At 39.5% G+C, this 24,080-nt stretch overlaps 1 protein-coding gene across 3 annotated transcripts in view; it reads left to right on the forward strand.

Moving 5' to 3' along the window:
• The window catches only part of CDKAL1 (CDK5 regulatory subunit associated protein 1 like 1), a 361,348-nt gene that overhangs the window by 99,448 nt on the left and 237,820 nt on the right, over window positions 1–24,080 (forward strand). For all 3 annotated transcript variants that reach the window (XM_048940100.1, XM_048940101.1, XM_048940102.1), the window contains 2 exons: window positions 10,715–10,811; window positions 17,119–17,167. In XM_048940100.1, the coding sequence (XP_048796057.1) occupies window positions 10,715–10,811; window positions 17,119–17,167 (146 nt within the window). The remainder of the gene's footprint in view (window positions 1–10,714; window positions 10,812–17,118; window positions 17,168–24,080) is intronic.

Here is a 24,080-nt window from a genome sequence, read left to right on the forward strand (position 1 = left end):
GTAAAAAAACTTGTACTTGATGACAGTGGGAGATCTTGCTGTGTACAGGCTGTTCAGAAAAATGGATGCATCCCGTTAGGTTGTTCTTTAATGCTTTGAGTCTTTGTAGGTAGGCCATAGTCGGAAGCAAACATTATTATTAAAGTAATATCACAAATCATGCCATACAAGGGCTGCTTTGAAGGTAATGTTTCCTATTGACATAGGACATAACGTTCTGCTGGCTCTCAGTGTCAGAGGGGATGTTGGTGACATGGCAGTAGAGGTTGAACCTTCCCACCGGTTATGTTTTGTTGCTGTATGTCAGATGGCAGTAGAGGGGCAGTCTGACAAAATGGCATCGGAAGTGCATATAAAGCAAAAAGTGTGCCGCTGAATTTCTCCATGCAGAAAAAAATGGTATCTATTGGCTTTCATTGACATTTGCTGAATGTTTGTGAAGACCATACAGAGGATGTGAGCACAGTAAGGCAGGGGGTGATGCATTTCAGAAGTGGTGACAGTGGGTCACCTCCAATGGTGAAGATTTTTTTGAGTGTGGGATGCAGGCTGCTGTTCATAGTTGGCAAAACATGTATGGCTTATGATGGCATCTACATTGAAAAACGGTGTTCTGCAGCTGAGAATTTGCTCTATCAAAGAGTGTTTTTTGTATCTGTTTTAATTTCCATGGAAATAAATAGGAGGCATTACTTTTGGGGAGACCTACATGAATGTAGCACCATCAGTCTTAAAAGTAGGTTTGGAAACATGGAAGAAAAGTATAAAAATAAATATGACCTTGAAATCTACTCTGGAATATGACAGGTACACACATACAGGCAGCACGTCTTCTGTCCTCTTAGATTCTGTAGTATTTGAGAGCTGTAGAACAGCTCCTGCTGACAGGAGCACATGCGTTTCTTTTCCTGAATTTTTGTAACAGGATGATAATTAGGAGGTGAATTAAGTGTGCTGAAGACAGATTATTGCATTATTAATATCATTTTCTTTAAATCTGCAGAGATGGTGTAGTATTAAAAACAGAAAATGATAGAACATAAAGCAGTTGCATAGGAAACATTTGAGCAATTAGTATTGCTTAGATACATTTATCTTTTTTTTATCAGTAGTAGTATTAGCAGTAGTATTTGAACTGTTTGTTACAGAGAAACTTGAAAGTTGTAACTTCTGTGAGAGAGCTTTAATGCTGAAGGCCTTTTTCATTTGAGCATAAATTAGAGCAGCAGTCGGTTTTACAAAGAACGTTAGGATCCTTGTGGATGTGCAGCTGGAGTCTGTGTCCATCTCCTGCACACACTCGTGTGTGATCACACAACAGAACCTGGACCAGAACTGAGCATGTGTCACAGTAACCAAGGGCTGACCACAGGTAGAAATAACTTTCAGGATCCTGAAGGAAGTTAAGTTGGGAGCAACAGCCCCTCTATTCTTTAGATGTCTTCTTGATCTAGAGAAGCGAGTACAGGATAAACACTGCTGCAAGTCTGAAAATAAAGACAATTTGATAAATCAATTATAAAACATAGACCTTTTCTGGTACAAAACCTGTCTGGAAGGGTGGACATTTACCTGTGAGCTTTTAGAAATGCAGGCAGAACATGAGCTGTAGCAAACCTTTTTTTCTCTCCTTGGGGAGCAAAGGAAGGTGACAGCAGTGCCGCCTTCTGGGCTACAAGAACTATAGGGCAAAAGAAGAGGAGAATAAAAAGTAGCTCATCCTTTCTGATTCAGAGCTGCTGCTAACCCTTAGATGAGGGTGAAAAGGAGTGGATCCTGGCTCCACTCCTTCCAGTTACTCAGGTGCATTGCTTGAAGCTGAGCTCGTTGGATTAGCCATGCCTTCTTACCTGATGCTCAACCCTTGGCTCAGGCTGTGACCTGGCCATTTCCACGCACTTCTTAACATTAGAGACTGTTAGGGAAGCTTCACCTGTGAAGAACCTAACTTGTTTTGCGTAGTACTTGCAAAATAACCTTTAAGTTTATTCATTGCTGTATTATATTACTAAAGAAGCCACTGCTCAGTGGCCTTCTTCAGTGAGGCCTTTTTCATGGTGTTCTTGACAATGGAACTTGTTGGCTTACTATGCTGAAATAGTTACTGCCACTAGATTAGTTATGTGATACAAACTTTGTATGTTGTACTGTTTAGTCTGGTCTGTTTGGTCTGCTTATTCTTTGAGGATATGTGCATGTTTGTATGTATGTACTGGTAAAGAGGTACTATAAAGATACTGGTATTAGTTTTTAGGAATAAAAGTTTAAGGGAAATATGTATTATATATTAATATGTAATATGTGATATATATATATTGCTTGAGTCCTTTTTTTTTTCCTGGCCTTTCAGATGTGCACATGACCTAAAACTTTCATGAACCTATGCATCTAATAACTCTGAAATGAGAGCATTGCAGTTGTAGAACATTATCTGTTCCCAAAACTACTAGAATGATATCATGGTTATTTTAGGAGACGTTCTTGGGAAAGCTAATACATCTAGAGAAGTAACTCCTTCAACTGTACTAAAGATACAGTTTTTAGTTCTTCACATAATACATTTTGTATGAGATTTAGATGAGTGATGCTTGTAAGGTTGCTCTCCCTCTGCCTTCCAGATATTGTTTTTCCCAACCACATACATCTAGAAGTCTAAAATGGCATGGATGTCAGAGTGCTGCATGAATTGTTAGTGACTTTAGCAGATGTAGCTGCTCTTATCAATCCCACTTCACAGTGGGAGTTCATTAAAGCCACATCATATCGCTTGATGCACTTGAGTTTCCAGCTTGCTAATGGCATCTTCTTGCATTCCAACAATGTTTGAGCATCAGTGACCATGACTTCCAGCAGTGCACAGGCAAACTGCAGTCTTCACACATGTCACCTGAGAATTTTTTTGTTTGGTTTTGTTATTTGATAATACAATTAAAAAATGCTTAATCACCTCCCTCACCTGCTAGCCGCTCTTCTTTTGATGCAGCCCAGGGTACGGTGAATGAAAGAATGGAGAAGTAGAGTGATAAAGTGAACTATACAATAGTTCATTATAAAGATTTTGATTTCCACTTCTTTCATCTGTGGGTTAGCATGCTAATGTTCCTTTCCATGTACATTTATAGGGTACTTTCTTTCACCAGTTAAGTATATCTGATTGAACAGACAATCTATATGTGCACAAACACATTCAAGGTAGGATTAAGTTTGGAGGGGGTGAATGTCTTGTTATTTCCAAGTAGTAGAAAGAATCATGCGCTTAACAGTGGAAAGTAGTGACTGGTGAGGCCTCACCTCAAGTGCTGTGTTTAGTTTTGGTATAGAAAAGACATGGAGGTGCTGGAGCAGGTCCAAAGAAGGGCAGCAAGGCTTGTGAAGGGCTTGGAGAATATGGCCTACAAGGAGAGACTGAAAGAACTGGGGCTGTTCAGTCTGGGGAAAAGGAGGCTGAAAGGAGACGTTATTGCTCTCTTCCAATATCTGAAAGGTGCTTACAGCAGAACAGGGCTGATCTCTTCTCACTGGTGACAGGATGAGGGGAAATGGCCTCAAGTTGTACCAGGGTAAGTTTAGGCTGGATATCAGGAAGCACTTCTTACAGCAAGGGTTGTTAAGCACTGTGATAGGCTGCCCAGGGAGGTGGTTGAGTCACCACCCCTGGATGTGCTTAAAAACCATTTGGATGTGATGCTCAGGGACCTGATTTAGCAGAGGGTTGTTAGAGTGAGGGTAGGATGGTTATGTTGTGGTTGGACTTGGTGACCTTGAAGGTCTTTTCCAACCTGAGTGATTCTATGATTCTGTGAATTTCTTTAGATCCCTCCTGCAGAAAGGGTAAAATGAAACTGGAGTTATAGAGAGATGAAGAAGTATTTTTCAGAACCTTAATGTGTTGCAGCTGCACTGAAGGACATGAAGCTTCAAAGATATGCATGAGCTGGCAGTTTTCCTTTTGAGACACTTTCAGCTTTTACCATCTCCAGCACTTCCCTGTGAGTGTGGTTACCGACAGCCTCTGCTTTTGCCAGGCAGGATCAGCAGAACTTCAGTGCCTTAATGCAACTCAGAGTTAGATACAGGTACTGTAAGCAGAGAGCTAAAGGTGGGAACAGAAGGTACCTAGTGTTGAGGGTTTCTTAAGTGCAACATTTGCTACTGGGGGTTTTAGTGTCTCATGTATGTAATATGAAGTATTAATAATATAATTATAATGAATTTCTCTTTTCTCCAATCCCAATGTAGTTAATATTGATTGTGGAAAGCATTACCTTTGCAGATACTATTTTTGTGACACGTTTAACATGCAGGTATTACCAGAGGGTGAACCACCATGCTAAACTCAATTATGTCTGCTTATTTTTGTTGTTTTTCTTCTGTGGACAAACCTGCAATTGCATCCCTTGTATGCTAGGTAATGGATGGAAGCAAGCTTCTGTTCTGACTGAGGTATTGGAACTAATACACTAAGCTGTGCTGAGAGAACTGCCTGTAGGTTGGAAACAGCTGCTAACAGATCAGTTTGGAGTGTGATTGCAAGTGTCTGCTGTAAAAAGCAGGATGGATCTGTGGTGCTCATGAAAAGCAGAATTCTGAGTAGTGTGTTCAGATAACTTTGTTTCTGAGAACAGATAAGGTGCACAAAATGTAAAGACTATTGGTGCAGGTCCTGTGAGTATCGAAATGCACAGAATACTTTTTTCTTCCCCATGTATTTCCTCTCAGAATCTTAAGGAAAAATGTGGTACATAGCATGTGAATTTTGAGTCAAACTTGCCATTGTTCTTAGAGCTGACATTTCACATCTGCTGTGATGGATATTTTGTTTTTCTTTTCTTTGAACACGTCTTTACAATCTTGGTTGTGATTCTGTTGGAGCAAACGTTTGTCTCTTCTGAAATATTTTGACAAAAGACACATTTGCTTTTGTTGGGAGGGTAACTTGCAACTTATTTTTCACCTGGATTATTTAAGTGTTACATGATAGTTTTTGCCAAAGGAAGCAATTCAGGATATGCAGCACAATAACTGAAGAGTTGTTCTGCTAGACATTACTACTCAAAAGCAATTTAGTTAACTTAGGTAATGAGTATCAATATGCTGAAGTGAACTTTAGGCCTTCATATGCCCTACAAAATGTAGTAATTCTTTGACTGTGGGGATGTACAAGGAAGCTGACAGACTTAAGTAGATTTGAACCATTCTTAGAAAGTAATTTCAACAGTGCTCTAATCCATAATATTGACAAGTTTTCCTCTTATTTTCTAAGCTGCTTTGATTACGGGTCTGACCCTTAACTAGAAAGCACAACTTGTATGAGAATTTCTTACATCCTTCTTGCTCTTTGTTCACCTGTGCCATTCAGTGTCTTGCCACCCAACTGGAACGTTGCAAAGGACACATCAAGCTCACTGTAGACAAAATGAGGAGTTCCCATGTCCTTCTTTTTCTGCTTTCTTCCCAGCAAATTTCCTTTAACCATCATTGTAGCTCTAGTGCTGCCCCTCTTGTGTGAGCTGATTAAACTGAACGAAAATAAAAATAAATCCGCACCCAACTCCATAGCTTTCTCCTATATCAGTGAGTTAAATGAGAGCATGGAAGGGTCCAGTGAGGTGCAGAGCTCGGAGCAGAGGGAGAGTGAATCTAGATGGCCAGAAATGAGAAGGAGGATGGACTGGAGTTGGAGGAAGGTAGCAGCTGACAGCAAAGAAGGGAAGCAAGCCTTTGGGTAGTAACAAAGCATTAGATTGGCTGATTGCCTGTAGCATCATAGTTACTGGTTGCCTGTAGCATCACAGTTACTGTTCAGAGTTTTTCAAACAGAGAGTAGCCGTGTGATCTCACAGATTTTCAGGAATTTATTCCTGATGCTACGCAGGCACCATCTTTTAATTCCAGTGGTGTTGCACTCTGCTTAGAACTTACGGCTTCCTACTGATTAATTCAACAGAGGAGACAGTTGGAAGATCTCTCACAGAAATGAATCTTTAGCCAAATAGCATTTGCTTTTCCCCAGAGACATCACATCATCATTTCTGCTGTCTGGGAAGCAGTATCCTCCTGCTTTACTTTTTATAACCTTTGGCAGATTTATCTCATGATATACCCAGATCATACTGTTTAAAGCCAGAGAGCTGCCTTAGCAAAACTTTTCCATATATTATTTCATGCACGTCTTTGGAGCTTTTTAGGCACAAACTTCCTGCTGATTTATGCCTTCACAACTTCAAAGAATATTTGGTAAGATGTAATGTGGATTTTGAGTGATGGAAAGGCATGGGAATGACATGGGCAGACTATATATAGGTTAATTGCACAAGTTGACTTAACTCTACTCACCTTAAACTGAAGGTTGCCAGTTTTGTGCTGGCACTGTAATTGGGGTCAGGAGTGAGGAGAAACTGCGTTTGGTAGAAGTAACTAATTGCCATAAAATAAATTACTTTCCAGTTTTGTTTCCGAGAACAAAGATATTACCCACTGTACTTTACTGTACAAGTAATTTCTCTTATTGCTTTACAGTTTTGGACTACCATCGGCATAAAGCTTAGTAAGCTTACTGTAAAGCACTTTTCCAGCTAATTTATTGCTTTTGCTAGAGTCCTCTTTCCTCCTCTGACTTGTATTTGGCTGCTATTTAGTAGCAAGTACCTTTCTACTCATTGTTAGAACAGCTCTTCATTATTTAATTTCACCAGGAATTAATTTTGGTGGAGGAACATGGAATGGAAGCTCTGCAGAGAAGGACCTAAGTGTTTTGGTGGACATCAGGTTAACCTTGAGCATGCTGTGTGCCCTTGTGGCCATGAAGGCCAGTGGTATCGTGGGGTGCATTAAAAAAAATGTGGCTGGCAGGTTGAGGAGGTGATTCTCCCCCTCTACTTAGCCCTGGTTATGCCATGTTTAGAGTACTGTGCCCAGTTCTGGGCTCCTCAGTTCAAAAAAGACAGAGATCTCCTAGAAGGAGTCCAGCAGAAGGCCACAAAGATGATTAGGGGCCTAGAGCCTCGTGTGTGAGGAAAGGCTGAGTAAGCTGGGTCTGTTCAGCCTGCGAGAAAGCAGACCGAGGGGCATCTGGTTAATGCTTATAAATACCTAAAAGGAGATGGGAGGCAAATGGATGAGGCCGGGCTCTTCACGGTGATGGGTAGTGATAGGGCAAGGAGCAATGGACTAGAACTTAAACATAGGAAGTTCCATACAAGCATGCAGAAGAACATCTTTCTGGTAAGAGTGATAGAACACTGAAAAAGGTGGCCCAGAGAGGCTGTGGAATCTCCTTCTGTAGAGATACTCAAGACTCGTCTGGATTCCTACCTGTGTGACCTATTGTAGGGAACCTGTTGGCACTGGGGTTGGACTCAGTGACCTCTTGAGGTCCCTTCTACCCCTGTGATTCTCTGAGTTCCAGTGAAGGATAATCTGTGAATGCACCGCTGATCTCTTACAGCTTTCTACTGCATTGTTTACTGTTGTCATACCTCTGTTTTTTTCCTCGTTTGTTTTCGTTCCACACCTGTTACTTTGGAATTAGCTAGAATAATTCTTTTCTTCAAAACAGAATTGCTCTGATTAAATTTGTCTTCATATTATATGAGCTTGCTAGTAATTTTTAGAGAAGAATATATTGCTAGAAAATACATGCTGGTGCAGTTAAACTGAAAGTTCAAGGTAAGGATCATGTAACTGAAAAATATGAGAGGTGTCTGAAAGGGAGGATATGTTTATTCATGTCTCTACTAGGTTCCATGAGATATTATTCTCATTACTATTCATGTTTTTTGAAGGATAAAAGCCTTTCTAATACAGTTGCTGTGCTAACTAGATTTCTAAAGAATAGTTTTTATCAGCTTTTGTTAATAATAAGAAGAACAGGGATCATTAAATGACATTAAAAGAAGGTAGCAAATGGTACCAGAGCATGTTTTAAGAAGTGGTTTCTTGAAAAAGCAACGCCAGCATTTTCCTAACTTCCTTACAGTGGTTTATCCTGTGTGGTGGAATTCATAGACTGTTCGCTGTATTATGGATGCAATGAAAATTGACTATGACTGGAAATTTAGTTCTAACATTTCTGTTTAATTGCACTTTAAAGCAAAAAAAAAACCTCATTGTACAAAATTCCTTATTCTTTAGAGACCTGTACAACTTTAAGAAACAGTTAAATGAGAGCAGTTCTTATTAGGAAGAATAATCAGTTTAACTTTCTACCCCCTAGCTCCAGTTATAGTCCCAGAAGAAAAGGCAAAATGTTAAAGCTATGAAATAACATTAAAATGCCATTTAATTTGTCGAGGGAAACACTGTTTTTTTTTTGTTTTTTTTTTTTCCTCAGATAAAAAGACTTGAATAAAAGCTTTTTCCTCTGTAGTGCTTGCAGACTTTCAAGTAAATGGCGAAGATGGTTGCTAGCAGCAGATCACACCAGATGCATAGCTGCCTAGGGATGTGCGCTGTGTTTGCTGGAGACAGGTCCTACTGTCTTGCCTTGAGGCATGAGGTTGAGTCTGTTAGACCATGTAGGTGGTGTTTTTTTTCCTCAGCTAGCAGAGTGTCACATTGTGGTATGTGACAATTTTAGGTAATGTGTGAGGTAGATTTACGTTTTTTTAACTCGTACAAGTAGGTGACCTCTATTGAAGTTTTTTCAGAAACCTTAAATATTTACCATTAACATAAAAAGATGGCTGTTTTTAGAGAAAAATTACTAGATTGCTTGCTTAAGAAACATGCTAAATTAGCATTTCATTGTAGTTTTCTTCCTTGATAAAATTTCTGTGGATACATTGAAGGATTTGCATTTATATTGGATATCATAGCATGCAAATAGAGGATCAGTGAGACTCTGTATGATGAATATCTGAAGATTTCCTGAAATTTCTTCTTAAAGAAAATGGATAATTTTATAGATATGTTTACTGCATTTATATTAGATGCAAAGTAATAGGTGTCATACATTTTCATGTTAATTCACACTTATCTGTTTATAGGATATTTAATTTGTTCCTTTGAAATACTTCATTTTTAGTGCAGCTGCTAACACAAGACATTTGGCAAGATAACCTGTGATCTATATTATTACGGTTCCTGTATTCATATGAGATTTCTTTTTTCATCTGAGTTATAATTTGTAAATAAAATTTTCCGTATTACGATTGCAAAGTGAAAATTGTGACTTAATAGCATAACTGTTTGTAGTACCAGCCCAGCTTTTAACTTTTTCCTTCATTAATTTAGCATCTGCTGGAGATTTCCAGGTATTCAGTGTGGAATCTGTTGTGCATTTTGAACATCACTTTCTCTGCTGCATTCAGCTTGCAGGCTGCTCATACAAGCCCAACAGTGTACAATCATATTAGTAATTGAGTATTTTGAATAAGAGAATTTTTCTGAAAAATGCTATGATAGGACTTAGACTATTTTAACGTAACAGTAAGCTCTAATTAGTTCACATGTTGCTGGAGAAAACTGGATTGAAGAGATTGCAGTCAGGCAGAAATCTGGCAGGCTGTGATAAGACACGACTACGAATGGCAGTTCTTGGAGCAACTGACATGTCAGACCTCACCAATCTGCTAAAATTATTCACTTCTTTACTGTTTTGCACATTATTCTAAACTCACAGAATAGTGTGAATTGCAGGGGACCTTATATAGCACCAACCCCACCTGTCTCCCTGTGCAGGGACATCTCCCACCAGATCAGGTTGCCCAAAGCCCCATCTAACCTGGCCTCGAATACCCCCAGGGATGAGGCATACACAACACTTCTGGGCACCTGTTTCAGTTCCTCACCACCTTCTGCGTAAAGATTTTCTTTCTAATGTCTAATGTAAGTCTACCCTCTTTCAGCTTAGTGCTGTTACCCCTTATCTCCCTGATAAAGAGTCCCATTGTGATTTTTTCCACAACAGCTCCAAGCAGTCAGTCCGTCCTACTACATAGAGATCAACTCTACCACCTCTTCTGCCTTGCATCAGTTGTTATGAGTCATCCCACCACATTTCTGTGATAGCAATTATCATGCAGCTGGAAAGCTACAATATGACTTCCAACTCCTCCAGTTTGTAGCCCATGCTGTGTGCATCGTTAGAGAATTGCTTCGCCCTGGCTGCTGGTCCTGCTACCTTTTGAGAGGAGGAAGCCCTAATTCCCACATGGCATTTCTGGAGTATTTTCTCAATTTCTAATGCATCAGCAGTGCGTGAGTCTTTATTGCTCAGATCTCCATCCTCTGTCCCACAGAAGCTAGTTTAATGCTCTCCCTGTAGATCTGGTCAACGTACTGGCAAAGATGCTCTGAACTAGTGGGTCCTATCTGCATGGAATATCACTTGTATTCTGTGTAACTTCTCGAGTCACACTCACTATCTCCCTCCCATCTTACTTGATAAGATAATTTGTTGTCATTGTGGCAATTATAAAGTACCTCTAATTAGGGCTTTTGAAGTGGTCCTGCTATGCAGGGTGCACATGCTAATGCTCTCTGTGGGTACACCACAAACTGACCACATGTTTTCTCATAAGCCATGCTGTGGAGTTCTTTTGTTGTAGTGTTTTGTTTCTGAGGTTCATGTACGTACAAGCCGCTTCCGATTTGAGAATGCTTTTGTTGTGATTGCTTTCTTCTTGCAACCGCAATATATCTGCTATAAAACTGAAAATTACTGAAAATTAGTTTTCAAAACCTTAACATGCAGCCTGTCTTTTTTCTTTAGGAAAGCCCAAGAGGCGAACAAGAAAGTGGTTCTAGCAGGCTGTGTTCCACAGGCCCAACCTCGTCAGGATTACCTCAAAGGCTTGAGTATTATAGGGGTATGTATCTTTATTGATTAGAAACAGAAGATTTTGGTAAGTGTTTTCATAGGCCAATAGCCTTAGGATAAATTTAGTTGACTGACTTTCTCCTCAAAAAAGCAGTAGAGAAACTTAGTACCTCTGGTTGTCTGCTTTCGTTATAAAGCACTTAAGCCTTTTTTACACCCAGTTATTTGCTCTGGTTGTGAGCTGAGGGGTCAGAGGAAATGGATGCTCTTGACAGAAATGAGTTTCAGTGCCATTTGTAGGCATAAGGGCTCTGAAAACAGCCACTGCTACATTGTTTAAAATATCACGGTTTATTCACATTAAGATGTAAAAAAAAGTAAAATCAGTGAAAGAGTGGCAAAGCACTTGAGCAGATGTCACACTGGCACAGCTGAAGGTTTGGTGTTTTTGTGTTTTTTTCTTTTTACGTCATTCTTTTAAGCACAATGACAAAAGAAGATGGTCATTGTGTTTAAATCTGAAGAGTTTGATCCATCAGTGACTGAGCTGTTAGACAATAGCCCAGTTCTGCCTTGAAAAAATAACCTGAGATCTTTTGGCATAATTCAGCTAGTGCTTTCAGTATCCTTTGAAATGAAGTAATGCGATCTAATTGGATCACCTCTGTAGGATCTTCTGAAAACCAGGGAGACGAAGCACAGGTAGAAAAGATTCTTCATTGTTTAAGGCTTTAGATCAAAAGTAGATTAATTCGTAAAAGCATGTTTGAGTTGGAACACTGTCATTCGATTCAATGTATGAATTATAGAGTGAAGTTGTCCTTTATTATGATAAATTAGAGCAGGTGATTGTACTTCATCTTTCATGTGCTAAGAACGTGAAAAGGTCAACGTGTTTCCACTTCAGTGTGATGAAACCTGGTAGGAACTAAGATTTTAAAGGAACAGCAACAAAACATTCCAAAGAATTCACTTTCATAACTACTATCACTCAAAATGTTGTATCTCTTTTTTTTTTCCAGCTGCATTTTTAGATACATTATTGCCTATAAATTAGAAATGATACTCAAGATGTGTAAAATGGTACATTGCTGTATACAGATGACAATGTATTGTTAGTTACAGTTGAGAGGAAGAAGCAACATGTCCATGGCACTATGTGCAAGGAAACTGTGGTGCTTTTTTATCTCTAAGATACCAACTTACAATGTGCAGCGGGATAGGAAAGGAAAATAAAAAGGTGAATGGTTTTTATGGGTTTTTGTGACCTGTGATTGTTCATTACAATGAATGTGAAGACACTTAAGTGTATAAAGACAGAGATAAAAAGTATCTTACCTGGCTATAAAATGAATGTGTCACGATCCTTTGGCCTGGACTGTGATTCCATGTGTCAGGTGGAGAATAAATGCTGTTTTACTGCAGGCAATTATGATGCTTGTGTTTGGTCTCAGGGTGTTCACAAGCAGCTGAGTCCAGATAGTGATTGCATCTGCTGCAGCCTCCCACTGTGCAGGCAATGTACTGCTGGCCTCCTTCCTATGGCCTGTTCTCATCCTCATCCATATTTTCTTTTTATCACCTGATAGGTGCTCTCTTCTGAGGTAGAAAAAGTTGAAGTCTGATATGAAGAGGTGTTTTCTGAAGGAATCGAAATGCTTACTTTGGAGGATTTAATCCTTTTAAATGGGACCAAAAGAGTTGTCATGTAAAAGGCACTGGCATTACTCCCAAAAGCATCAGCGCTGTAACAGCTGGCAGGGAGCAATGTGCTTCTGCTGTAAATATGTGTCCTGCAGCCAACTCCTTCCAAAATTGATTTTGGATTGTACTAAGAGGTGAGGATATGAATACCCTTTGGTTTATCATGGAGATTGCTGGGAAGCCGTCAGCATTCCCATCTCTTTTGCAGTACGCAGTTGGGCCATATGATTCTGCAGCTTCTTTCGTGGCGCAGCATGGACTGAACAGTGTTTCTGTGGTGCCTTAGATGCCAACGTCACAGGCTCCATTAAAAGGCCGTGTGTTTCTCTCAGAAAGTATTGGACTTCCATGAATTGCTTTTTCTATCACTCTATTTTTTAATAGCTGCAGCCACTGAGAGAAGTGCAATGAGGTGTTCAGGAAAGATCCCCGTAAGGAACATCTGAAGATCATTTCTCCTGGTCTTATAACTTCAGAAGGAGATTGGTTCAAATCTATTGACCCACAAAATGCTTCTGTCCTTAATTTAATGAGCATATTAAACTGAAAAAATGTCTTTATTGTACTAAGTCTTGGGCAAGGTCCTACCGCTTTGTTTTCCCACATGACAGCACAGTGTCTTTGCACACTCTTGGTGCTTTCTTGAAGAGACTGTTGGAAAGAGTTTCTCGAATCTGCTTGTTAGGTTCCTGGTTGTATATTTCTAGATAGTGTTGTTCTGAGATCCACTAGTACAGAGATTTTTGTCCAGTACAAAGCTGCTAAATATGCAGCCTCTCACTTAAGCGTATTCAGAGATTACTGGATCTTTTTTTCCCCAGTTTGTCTTGCAAAACAGTTTCACGGTGCTAATTCTGCTTGTGAGACCACTCAGATGATGCTTGAGCACTTGGAAGAATTTGCGTGACCATCCTCAAAGACACGTCTGCCCGCACTCACAAATCACCTCACGTGGTTGCAGACACGGCACATTACGAGCATGTCTTTGAGCTGTTTACATCTCGCAGTCATCTGTTGAATGTGATAGTGACAGTACAAAGGGAGCAGGGGGACTTTCTCCGATGGCAGACAGACAGTGAGTAGGTTTGTGTAGTCTCCTAGCTAATTGCTGGGGCTTAGTCAGAGAGTTTGGGGCTTGTCTCCCAGAAGCACAGGGCTAAATTGAGAGGTGAGTGGTTTGGAATGTGACTGGCTTGTGTTTGAGTGTTCAGCAGCGGTCCGTAGCTTCAGCCCCACATGGATCACCTTGTGTTTTCCTTTTGACCCTGAGAGTTGTGTAAATGTAATTTCTGAGCGGTACTGATGCCTAACTTAGATTGCCTGAGAAAGGCTCAAAGATTTTTCCTGATTTTTGTTTCAACTCAGGCATCGTGCTTTATTATAACGCTCTTCTTTGCTTTTTCTCTGGCTGGTTTCCTGCTTTGGCTGCCTCTTCATCCCTTGGGCCCTACCCCTGCCTCTGTTCTATATCCAGCTCAGCCCAGATTTCTGCATCTGTCTTTGTTCCCTCTGTATTCCTGCTCAGCTCTCTCCTCCAGTCAGTCTTCAGCTTTTGTTCTACTCAAATCCTAATGGAGAACCGTATATAGTGGGCAAAAAGTCCCTTGTGTGGATGCCTATACTAGAAAAAGGATGTGCAATTTGCAGAGATAGATGGAGTGTCATATCCAGCACTACACTACAGTGTGCTATATCCAGCAGGAAGGTACCTTTTTGTCAGCACTGATGGCTCAGATTGTTTGGACTCCCTGCAAAGAAGTGTTGAGGAGTGGTTTCTACGGCCTTCATGCATCAAGAAGAGCTTTGTCTCCATGCTTCTCATGCCTGTTGGAGACATGATTGAGTCCCTGCTCAGGAAGGTTTATGGATACTTTTGCTGCCGTTCATTTCTGAAGAGAGTGCTCTGTAAGATCAGGGAGATGTGGAGATGTGGTTATGGCTGTCTGCATAGCCAAAGAAATTCCCTACTTTGTGGTGTTTCCTTTTTCTTAATTTTCCTATTTCTTTCCCCCCCATCCCCCCCAAGGTAGGATTGCCCCAAACGCTTTTCTTTTCTCACTCCACTTTTACTGAGATATTTTACACGAAGTTTGGAGGCATTCATTATTTTCGTTTTTAGCACTTGAGCTCTTTGGCCAAACATTTTCCAGTAATTTCAAATGAAAAATGCGTAATGTGGGAAATAACACATAAGGCAGAATAAGCATCCGTTCCTTGTTGCAGTTCTTATTATCTCCAAGATGAATAATGTTAATTACTTCCATGAACTTCTTCCTGACGGGCACACTGAGAATAATTCAATTTACCAATCAAATGAAAGTACGACACACTGTTTTTCCCTGTCTTTATTGAACGGGGGTTCAGGGCTGTGCAGAAATTCCCCAGATGTATAATACAGAAAGTAATTATAGAGCTGGTTCAGGTTTTGAACCATTGAGATTTCTTTTGTTTTCCAATGATTATGAACTTAAGCATCTTAGGATCAAGATGTGACAATAATATTTTAGGCAATGTATTTGGCAGAGAACGTGTTATATATCTATGCTTATAATTGTAAATGTATACAGTTCTGCTTTTAAGTTGCTCTTTTAAGATTAAACAGAAAAATCCATGTGTGTCTTAGGTCACATTAAAAACAACAACAACTTGCATCTATATATATAAAAGAGATGTAGTGGGTTGCTCCAAAAGTAATGCCTCCTGTTTATTTTTATGGGAACTACAACAGATACGAAGATCACAATAACACTGTTCGATAGAGAACATTCTCAGCTACAGAAACACTATTTTTCAACACAGTTACCACCAATAGCTACGCATTTTTGCCATTAATGAATAAAAGCCTGTATGCCGTGCATATAAAAGTCTGCCCCAGGGGAGGTGACCCGCTGTTGCTACTGCTGAAATGTACCACCACCTCACTGCCTGCCATACCACTGACATCTGCCTCAGATGTTGGGGGCCAGCATAATAAGATAGAAGGTATTGCTTTTGGAGCAGCCTTCATATATACAAGTATGGAAATATGTGCATGTTCCACGTAAATGCTTGTATGTGCTTTATTTATGAAAGTGTCTATATAAATGTATGTCCGTAATATGAATGCTTGCAATTCAGGAAAGGGTGTAAATATACATAGCATATAAGAACATTAAAATGCCAATATTAGTGATATTTTGAATAATTGAATTTTTAGAATTCATAATCAATATATTATATTTACAAATCTGAAGTGGCAGAGATTTGGGTTTTGAAAAGGCTGTATTTCAAAAGGAAAAGAATAATTTAACATGGACTTGACCTAACAGCCAGACATGAAAAGGAACAGATTCCCATTGACTTGCATGTGGAACTGTGGATCACACAGCAACTACAGATGATCTTTTTTTAAGCAGTTTTTAGGCTGAATGGAAAATAGATGTGAAATAGAGATGACTGTGCAGCCATTTATTTACAGAAAATGCCAAGCACAGTGCTTTATAGGCACAGGGACTCAGTAGCTTTGATGCAAGTTATACAAGTTTCAAAGAACTTTGTTGAAGACCAGGTTTTGCTGTTGAAATCTATGCAACTTCTGTGCTTTTCAAGCAAGTCAACTAAAAACCTCCAAGGAAATGAGTGCAGAAGTCATGTGAAATATAATCTCATTATTATATACCTGAGATAAACAGTATTTTAGAGTCAGTGTTGTGGAAAAGATTCTGAACTAATTTAGATGTACAAAGTAGGACTTTCTGCATGTTGTTTTCCTGCATTATATGTAAACTTAAACACAGAGATCTTGTAGATGTTACATAAAATATGTAGGCTATGTAGAGTATGTAGAATGCTTTGGTTGAAAGTTGTAGGAAAAAGCTCAAGTTTTAGGATGTGTTTAATCTTACAGTGTTAATGCTGTTTCTTTCTACTTTGCATGCAGGTATGGTGTATAGATCATTAACTTTGTGTAAAGAATATCTAATCAGAAATAATTGAATGCTTATGGGCACATTTAGGCAAATATAACACCAAAATATAAATTTGCTGTCTTTGTTAGAGATGTTTTGTCTTGTTCATGAAATATCACTCTGTCTTATGAAGAACATCAAGGCTTTTCCTTTTATTTCCAAGCACTGACTGCTGTAAGTCCAGGGCAGCATCTTGTTCTCTTAACCGTGAGAACAATATTTTTAGTTTCTTCTCATGTCTTTTCCCTGCAATACTTCCTTGTTATTTTTCTCCCCTGCCTCACAATACCCTCAGCTTCTTACAGTATTCTCCCTTCTGCTGTTCTGGTCTTGAGGCTGATGGAGCTGGCTGCCCAAGTGACTGCAGCCTCACAGCGGCCGGTTGGATCCAAGCAGTAGTTAAAGCTTGAAGGTCTCTCTCTCTAGGAGCCCCCACAGACTACATCTCTCGTGTCCCTTTGGTGACTTTGGCCAAACTCATGGGCTGCTATTTTTGAGAACAGAAATTGGTTTAACCCAGGTGGTGAGTTTTAAAGTTTCTTTTGGGAGTCTGACAGAAGAAACAAGATGCACAGAAAAGCAATGGCTAAAAATGTAGCCCCAAAGTTTGCTTCAGGTTAATCCAGAGGATCACATTTTTGAAGGAAGAGCTGTATAAAGTCCAATGTCTTGTTACTTAGATGTTGACCTTCTGACTTTTTTTAGGTTCAGCAGATAGATCGTGTAGTAGAAGTTGTGGAGGAAACTATTAAAGGTAAGCACTACGCTTGAAATGTTTGCGGCTGGTCTGTAAGATGTAAGCATTAGCTAGCAGAAATGCTGTTACGTTCTTTACTGACCTAATCTTTGCTTTCTCTCCTCACTAAATGGTTGGGCAGTGCTGCACAGTGCCATCTGTGCTTAGTAGTCATTTCAGAGATTTTCTGATAGGAGCTTGGTGGCCTGTTGGATTCTTAAGTAAATGATCCCAAGGAGACTTCAGGAGCCCATTTAAGTTTAATCAGTGTAGGCAGATGTAGAGTATTGCTTAAAGTTTCTGTTCCATCTTAATTCAGTGCTCTATCTCCAGTTCCCTATGTTTGGTCCTCTCCTGTTTTCTTTTTTACAGATGCTTTGGCTCACTTCCCTGAGCTTTCCTCAGCAGAACAGATAAATTATCCTCTGGTTTAATGTTCTTTTGTAACTGTTCCTTGTACTCTTTAGCTGCATTAGTGTGTGTGTACATACAGTGCTTTGCAGTGAAGGGGGGCAAAGGCAGTATTGTTTCTGCAGTCTGACCAGTAAACATTTGCTATTAAATAAATACATTTGTCTGGATCTGTCTGGGTTACCTAAGTTTGTCTCCATTACTTATCAGGCCATAAAAATTACTGTTCCTTGAAGTTTTAAATTACAGGCTTTGGTTTAATTGGCTGTACTTTGAATATAAACAAGTGTCTGCTCTACAATATGTTGCCTTGTAACTTTAATGCTGGAGTATGTTGTTTTGAAGTACAACATGAACATGTGAAAAACAGTGTAAAAAAACGTAGAGGAAAAAGTTTCTGTTAAGAAATGATGCTGCATTGCGAGGCTTTTAGTCAGATTTTTCAGTACTTTGAATGCTTTCAGAAATGAAACATGGACTCTTTATGTACTCCAAAATTTTTGGAGTTCTTCCTTCTGGCATCTGTTTTTTTGTTGTTGTTTTTTTTTCCATTCAGCTTACTGTAGAAGAAACATATTTAGTGTACTCCTACTAAATGTGCACAGTTATTTCCTCAGAAGCATCACAATGTTCTTCACAGTGCGATTTTTGCAGCAGTGCAGTATTTCGTATCCCTGTCAAATCTTCCTGAATTGCATTTACTCTGAAGGGATTAAGAAGATAACCTGAGTCAGTGTGCCCTCCCTTTACAGAAATGTGCTTTGTAATATTTATACAGATTCATAACATCACTGCTTGGTTGATAATGTAGTTTCCCAGGTTATTGTGATTGAATATTTTATGACAGGAAGGAAGGCAATCAATCTAGAAGCAATTCCAAAAATTTATGTTTTTCATTGAATTGATTTTAAGTTTTCATTTTAGATATTGATGAAGTGCTGGGCAATAATGTAGCATAATTTCAATTGACACATGAGCTTTAAATTAAAGTGTAGCTTTTGGGTAAGATTTATGATCCTTTCCAGCTTAGTGTAAGAGATCTGAATCAAACGGAATGGGTGGGCTGCTGAATCCCATGCATGGTGCCATTCCTTCAGGGATTTCTCAGAAGGCAATGGAACACAGGATTTCTGAAAAAAAAAAAAAAGAACAAAACCAAAATCTCTGTTTGAAAGAGAGGTGACAAATTGAAAGTAGTCATAAGGCACGATAAAGCTTTGCTTTTCCAAAGGCCAGCTATTAAAACTAGAAGCTTTTACTTTGTTATTCTTCATTTCAATTTGTTTGAAGATAATGCATACATTTATGGACCATGAAATCACCTTCCTTGAATAAATAAGAATATGAAGCTTTGTCACCAGGGATTGTAAATGATTCTGACTTGGAACTTTCATTATCTAAGTAAAGTAAAATACAGCAGTTAACAAGGCTGTTAAGAGTGCTTTATACTGTAAAATAGATCCATGGTAGGGGTTTACATAAGTGTACGTCAAACTAAATGAAATGTAGCCCCTGTCTTCTAAAGTCTATGACATCAGTAATAACTTCTGAGGGCCAGGATATCTTGAGGGCAGAGGAGGGTGAGACAGTAGATTAAATATAAATTTTGACTTGAGAGCTGGCATACATTAGTAAGTTTTTAGTTGGATTTTGTCACAGGCATACGGTACAGTTTCCTTCACCTGTCTTTTTGTAAGAAAATCCAATAGTTGTATGGGTGGTGTACTCTTGTAGCGTGGGTTTCAAACAATTCAACTATTTAAACGGGATAAATTTAAACTACGTAGTACCTGCCCCTGCAGGGCATTTGTCCCTGTAGATCAGTGTGTCTACACGAGTTGTCTGGATATTCTGTCTAGATTCCTTGGTGATCAGCAGAGTTGCCATTTCTAATGTTTGGTTTTCCTTAGGTTCCCATATTTTAAGGACTACTCCAGATTTTTTGTGGAGACTTGTGAATTGTGCACTGCAAGATACAAAAAGGGAATCTTTATAAAGCATATATAAAACCAAAACCAAGCCTACTTCCCCTCTTATCTGTTGTTTCTTTTTTTTTTTTCATGATTATAATTTTCTTTCTCATTTCCAAAGAAAATGTCAACCCTGTTGGATTTAGTTGAAAGCTTACAGTATTGCTCCCCCAAAATTACTTTTTCAAAATTATTCAAAGCACTTTCTGTGAAATATGATGGTGTTCCTTCTTTCTCTGTCTTAAATTCCTATTCAGAAAACCCTCTTCAGAATAGTGTTATTGTGCTGATTCAAGAGATGAATTCAAGAAGTAGATCTTCATGGTAGTATTTGCCTTATAGCATAATTACTGGCTCCCAACTCTCCTCTTATTCATAAACACTTTTATGTGACTTTACCTTTTTGTCTTGCTCCATCAGAAAATGGAGAAGAAGGATGCTCATGTTTCTTTTGGTTGCTTGTGTTATAAGGAACAGAATTCTCAAGAAATGCTGTGATGATTCATTCATATTTGTATTATCACGAGTTTCATAAAGAGTTCTATGAAGCTTTTAAATTCTCTGATTATCAGGTAGATTTTGAAACTCTAATTTCCAAGTGTGATCTTCTGAAACAAGGCTCTAATTTAACAGTTTAGTGAAACTTGCCTCATGAGCACATTACCCAAATCTTAAGCCTGAATTGCAGCTACTTTACATCACTGAGCCATCCTATTTCCACTTACATGCTTAGTTTCCTGGTAACATATTATGATGGCACAGTATGTTAGGAAAGGGCTACTAAGCAGTTGCAGTGTCTCAGATAGGAGAGAATTTGATTGCATTTGATGTATGCTCCATTATTAAGTAAGACTTCAGAATTTCAAAGCTGTTCAAGGTATTTGGGGGAAACTTTGAAGACTTAATGTAGATTTTTTTTTCTTGGTTTTAAATGTTGGCCCTTATGGATTTGAAGCTTTTTCCACCTTTCATTTTAGACACACTAGCTGCTAAAGCTCATGTTGAAGTTGTCTGGGGGAGGGGGAAGGGGATGGAGGGGGAACATGGAGCATTTGTATACAATCTGCTTTTAGCTTAGGCCTTAGGGAGATGAGGGGCACAAGCTGAATTGAGTTCGGTCTGTATTGTGTCTGTCTCATGTTTTCACAAAACAGAAGTTTACAATGGGTCATTAGATTTGATTGTTAAAAACAGCCAAAGGAAATTACTTCAGGGTCAAACCTTTTATACTTCATGTAACCTTTCTTGATTTCAGTCACGTTGACCTGTCTGGTGAAGTTGCCCATCCATTCCCAGTTTAAACATTAACCAGTATTTACTGTCTATTAAATTGCCCTCATATACTTAACTTATTATGTTAGTTGTGTCCGTCTACAAAAATGAGCAGGTAAATGGTACTCGTCTTGTATATAGACTGCATTGCATACCTTGTGTGTATGTATGTAAGGTATGTGTATGAATGCCAGCATATTAAAGGAGTATTTTTGGGAAATAATGAAAATGCCGCTTGCTTTCATTATAGTCCACTGATAACAGTAAATAAAATACTGTCTCCCCCATTTCTGTGATAGTGGGAAGAGTTGCCTTTGCTTAAGAAGTTGATATTGAGCCAAATGAGGAATAAAAATTGTAGGCATCAGGAGTTCTTTTCTGAGAAAAAATATTATTTGGCTTCCAGTCAGGAAACTGACTTGTTTGTGCCTAATTGCTGTTCAAGGAGGGTCAGAGGGAGGGTAATGGCCTCCTTGAGTCCAGGGTTCTGTAATCCTTTAAAAGCAGATAGGAAAAGGGGATATTTTTGGATGGGTTGTTTTATTTATTTCACTGTGTGGTGGGTTGACCTTTGCTGGCTGCCGTATCCCCTCCCAGTCTCCCTGTTGCTTCCCTGCTCTCAGCAGACCAGGAGAGAAAGTAAGATGGAAAAGCTCATGGGTCCTGGTAAGGGCAAGGAGATTGCATACCAGTGGCCACTGAGGGCAAACTGGACACGGGGAAAATTAATTCACTGCCAATTAAAAATAGAGTATGATAGTAAGAAATAAGCACAAAACTGCAAATAGCTTTCCCTCTGCCCCTGCTTCTTCTAGGTATCAACTTCTCCTCATCAACTTCTCCTCTTCATTCTCTGCTCCTCTTCTCACAGTGGGATGGGGGGGAAGGGGAATGGGGGCTACAGTCAGTCCTTAACAGCTCTTCTCTGCCATTTGCTCCTCATGTTCCTCTCCTTCAACACTCCGGTGTGCCATTTTTTCAATAACTGCTCCAGTATTGATTTTCTCTTAAGTTCTTTACTTTGAGAGTGGTGAGGTGCTGGAACAGCTGCCCAGAGAGGCTGTGGATGCCCCGTCCCTGGAGGTGTTCATGGCCAGACTGGATGGGGCCCTGGGCAGCCTGGTCTGGTATTAAGTGTGGAGGTTGGTGGCCATGCATGTGGCAGGTGGTTGGAGCTTGGTGATCCTTGAGGTCCCTTCCAACCCTGGCCATTCTGTGGTTCTCCACTGGGTGCTGTCCTTCAGGAACAGACTACTCCAGCACAGATCCCTTGTGAGCCAGAGGTTCCTGCCAGAAAAACCTACTCTTGCATAGGCTCCTCTCCATTTGCAGTTCTCTTCAGGGTATATCTGCCTGCTCTCATGTCTTCCACAGGTTGCAGGGGAACAGCCTGCTGTACCACGGGCCTCTCCTGGGCTGCAGGGAACTTCTGCTGTGTGCCTGGATCACCTTCTGCCCTCGTTCTGCCCTTATGTTGGTGGCCACAGGGCTGTTTGTCTCACTTATTCCCTCACTCAGTGCAGTGTTTTTTCTCCTTTCTAAACTATCCTTTTCTAGAGATACCACTGGTTTGGCTGTGTCCTGAGCTGGACCTGTTGGAGCTGACTGCAACCATCTGTGAATGGCATTGGACAGCCTCTGGTCTCTTCTCAAAGCAGCTGCCCTGTAGCTTACTTTGCCAGTACCTGGGCATCTGCTTCCTGTACACTCTGTTACATTTTGAGCACTATCTCAAGATATGGGAGCTACTTTTTAAACTGAAATTATTGAAAAATAATGATACAAGCTGCAAAAATTTTGCAAGACACTTATAAACCAGATTTCCTGCAGGCTATAGGAACATAGCTTGGAAAGGTACAGTGCTGAAATGACGGTAGTTTAAAAGATTCAGAGTCACTAATTTGTGTGTATTAATAGTTGGGACAGCTTAATAAGGTTAAAATCTTCACTCCATCCATCTCGTTCTTACTGTCTATGGATTATTAATTTTGAAGCTGTTCCTATATAAACCCAAAGATATATATATATATATTTGTTAAAATCTAAGTCATCAGCTTTACATGTGGGAAGAGTGCCATTACCTGAAGGGGTAGTGTTTTTGTCTGCCTTTAATTTGAGTATTACTTTAACAGTGAACGTTGACTTAAGAAGACCCTGACCTGAATTATCTTAACCTTACAATTTTTTAATGAAGGTGTCTTCATTCAGCTGAATGCTTCACAAGAGCAGTGGCTTGAATTTTGATTTCATGTTTCTGACTGCTTAGGAGAAGTCTGATGTATGAGAAATTCAACCTCTGTGAGATGAATTCAAAAGAGTAATATGATGAACTGTGCCAGTATCAGTTCAGAGAGCTTAGTTTTACAGTGTAATTTAAAGAAACAGAGCACAGTGAGAAATCTGAAGAAATTATGGAGAAAATTCTGCAAAGACAGATGGGAATTGCTTTTGTAAATCATCCATAATCAGGGAACTCAAAAGTTTTATTTGTTTAGACAACAGATTTCCATCTCTGGCACTTGCATGATGGTTTATTGCCGTTGCTGTGGCTGTTCAATGCTCTTGGACATACAGGGATGATTAAGTGTGTGAGTTGATCCAGAATTTTATGTGAATTTTGTAATTTCTTATTTATTTATTTGGTTTTGAAAAACTGTTGTGACTGGCTATCTGTGTTACGAATGTCACCTTACTTTTGAACATGTCACAGAAACTGAGTGGGAGGTGAATAGTGGTTCAGTAGAAGAAGAGCGATAGAGTCTGGGGGAACAGATTTGAAAATCCTAATAGCAAAATTTTGTTTTTTTTTTTTTTCCATGAGACTGTGATGTGCATGGAAAAGGTAATTTTTCTTCCAGACCCATCTGTAGTCATTTTCAGACTAATGAACGATGCTCTTGTAACATTCCTCTTTTTCTTACCTTGGTTAGACTCGGCTGTGTTGGCTGATGAAGCTCAGCTCATGGCTAGCTCTGTTCAGCTCTGCTGGAGAATACTCCTGGCTGGTAGGGAATTGTGTGTTCAAATCAGTGCCATTTAAATACCAAGAAAAAGGGTTCAAACAGATGGCAGAGGAGTAGAGAGGAAACTAAAAGCTTGCTTTGTGTACAGCAATGGGTTCATCTCAGCCTGCCACTCTAAGAGTGTTTTGTTCTTTTCAGCCTGCATCTCCTCTGAATGTTACTTGTGTTCCTGCATCTTACTCTGACAATTCACCCTTCAATATTTCCTTTCCTCAGAGCACAGTCTATTTCATCTGTTTCAAATTTTTTTCTTTG

Source organism: Lagopus muta, chromosome 3 (genome assembly GCF_023343835.1).
Source record: "Lagopus muta isolate bLagMut1 chromosome 3, bLagMut1 primary, whole genome shotgun sequence".
Lineage (NCBI taxonomy): Eukaryota > Metazoa > Chordata > Aves > Galliformes > Phasianidae > Lagopus > Lagopus muta.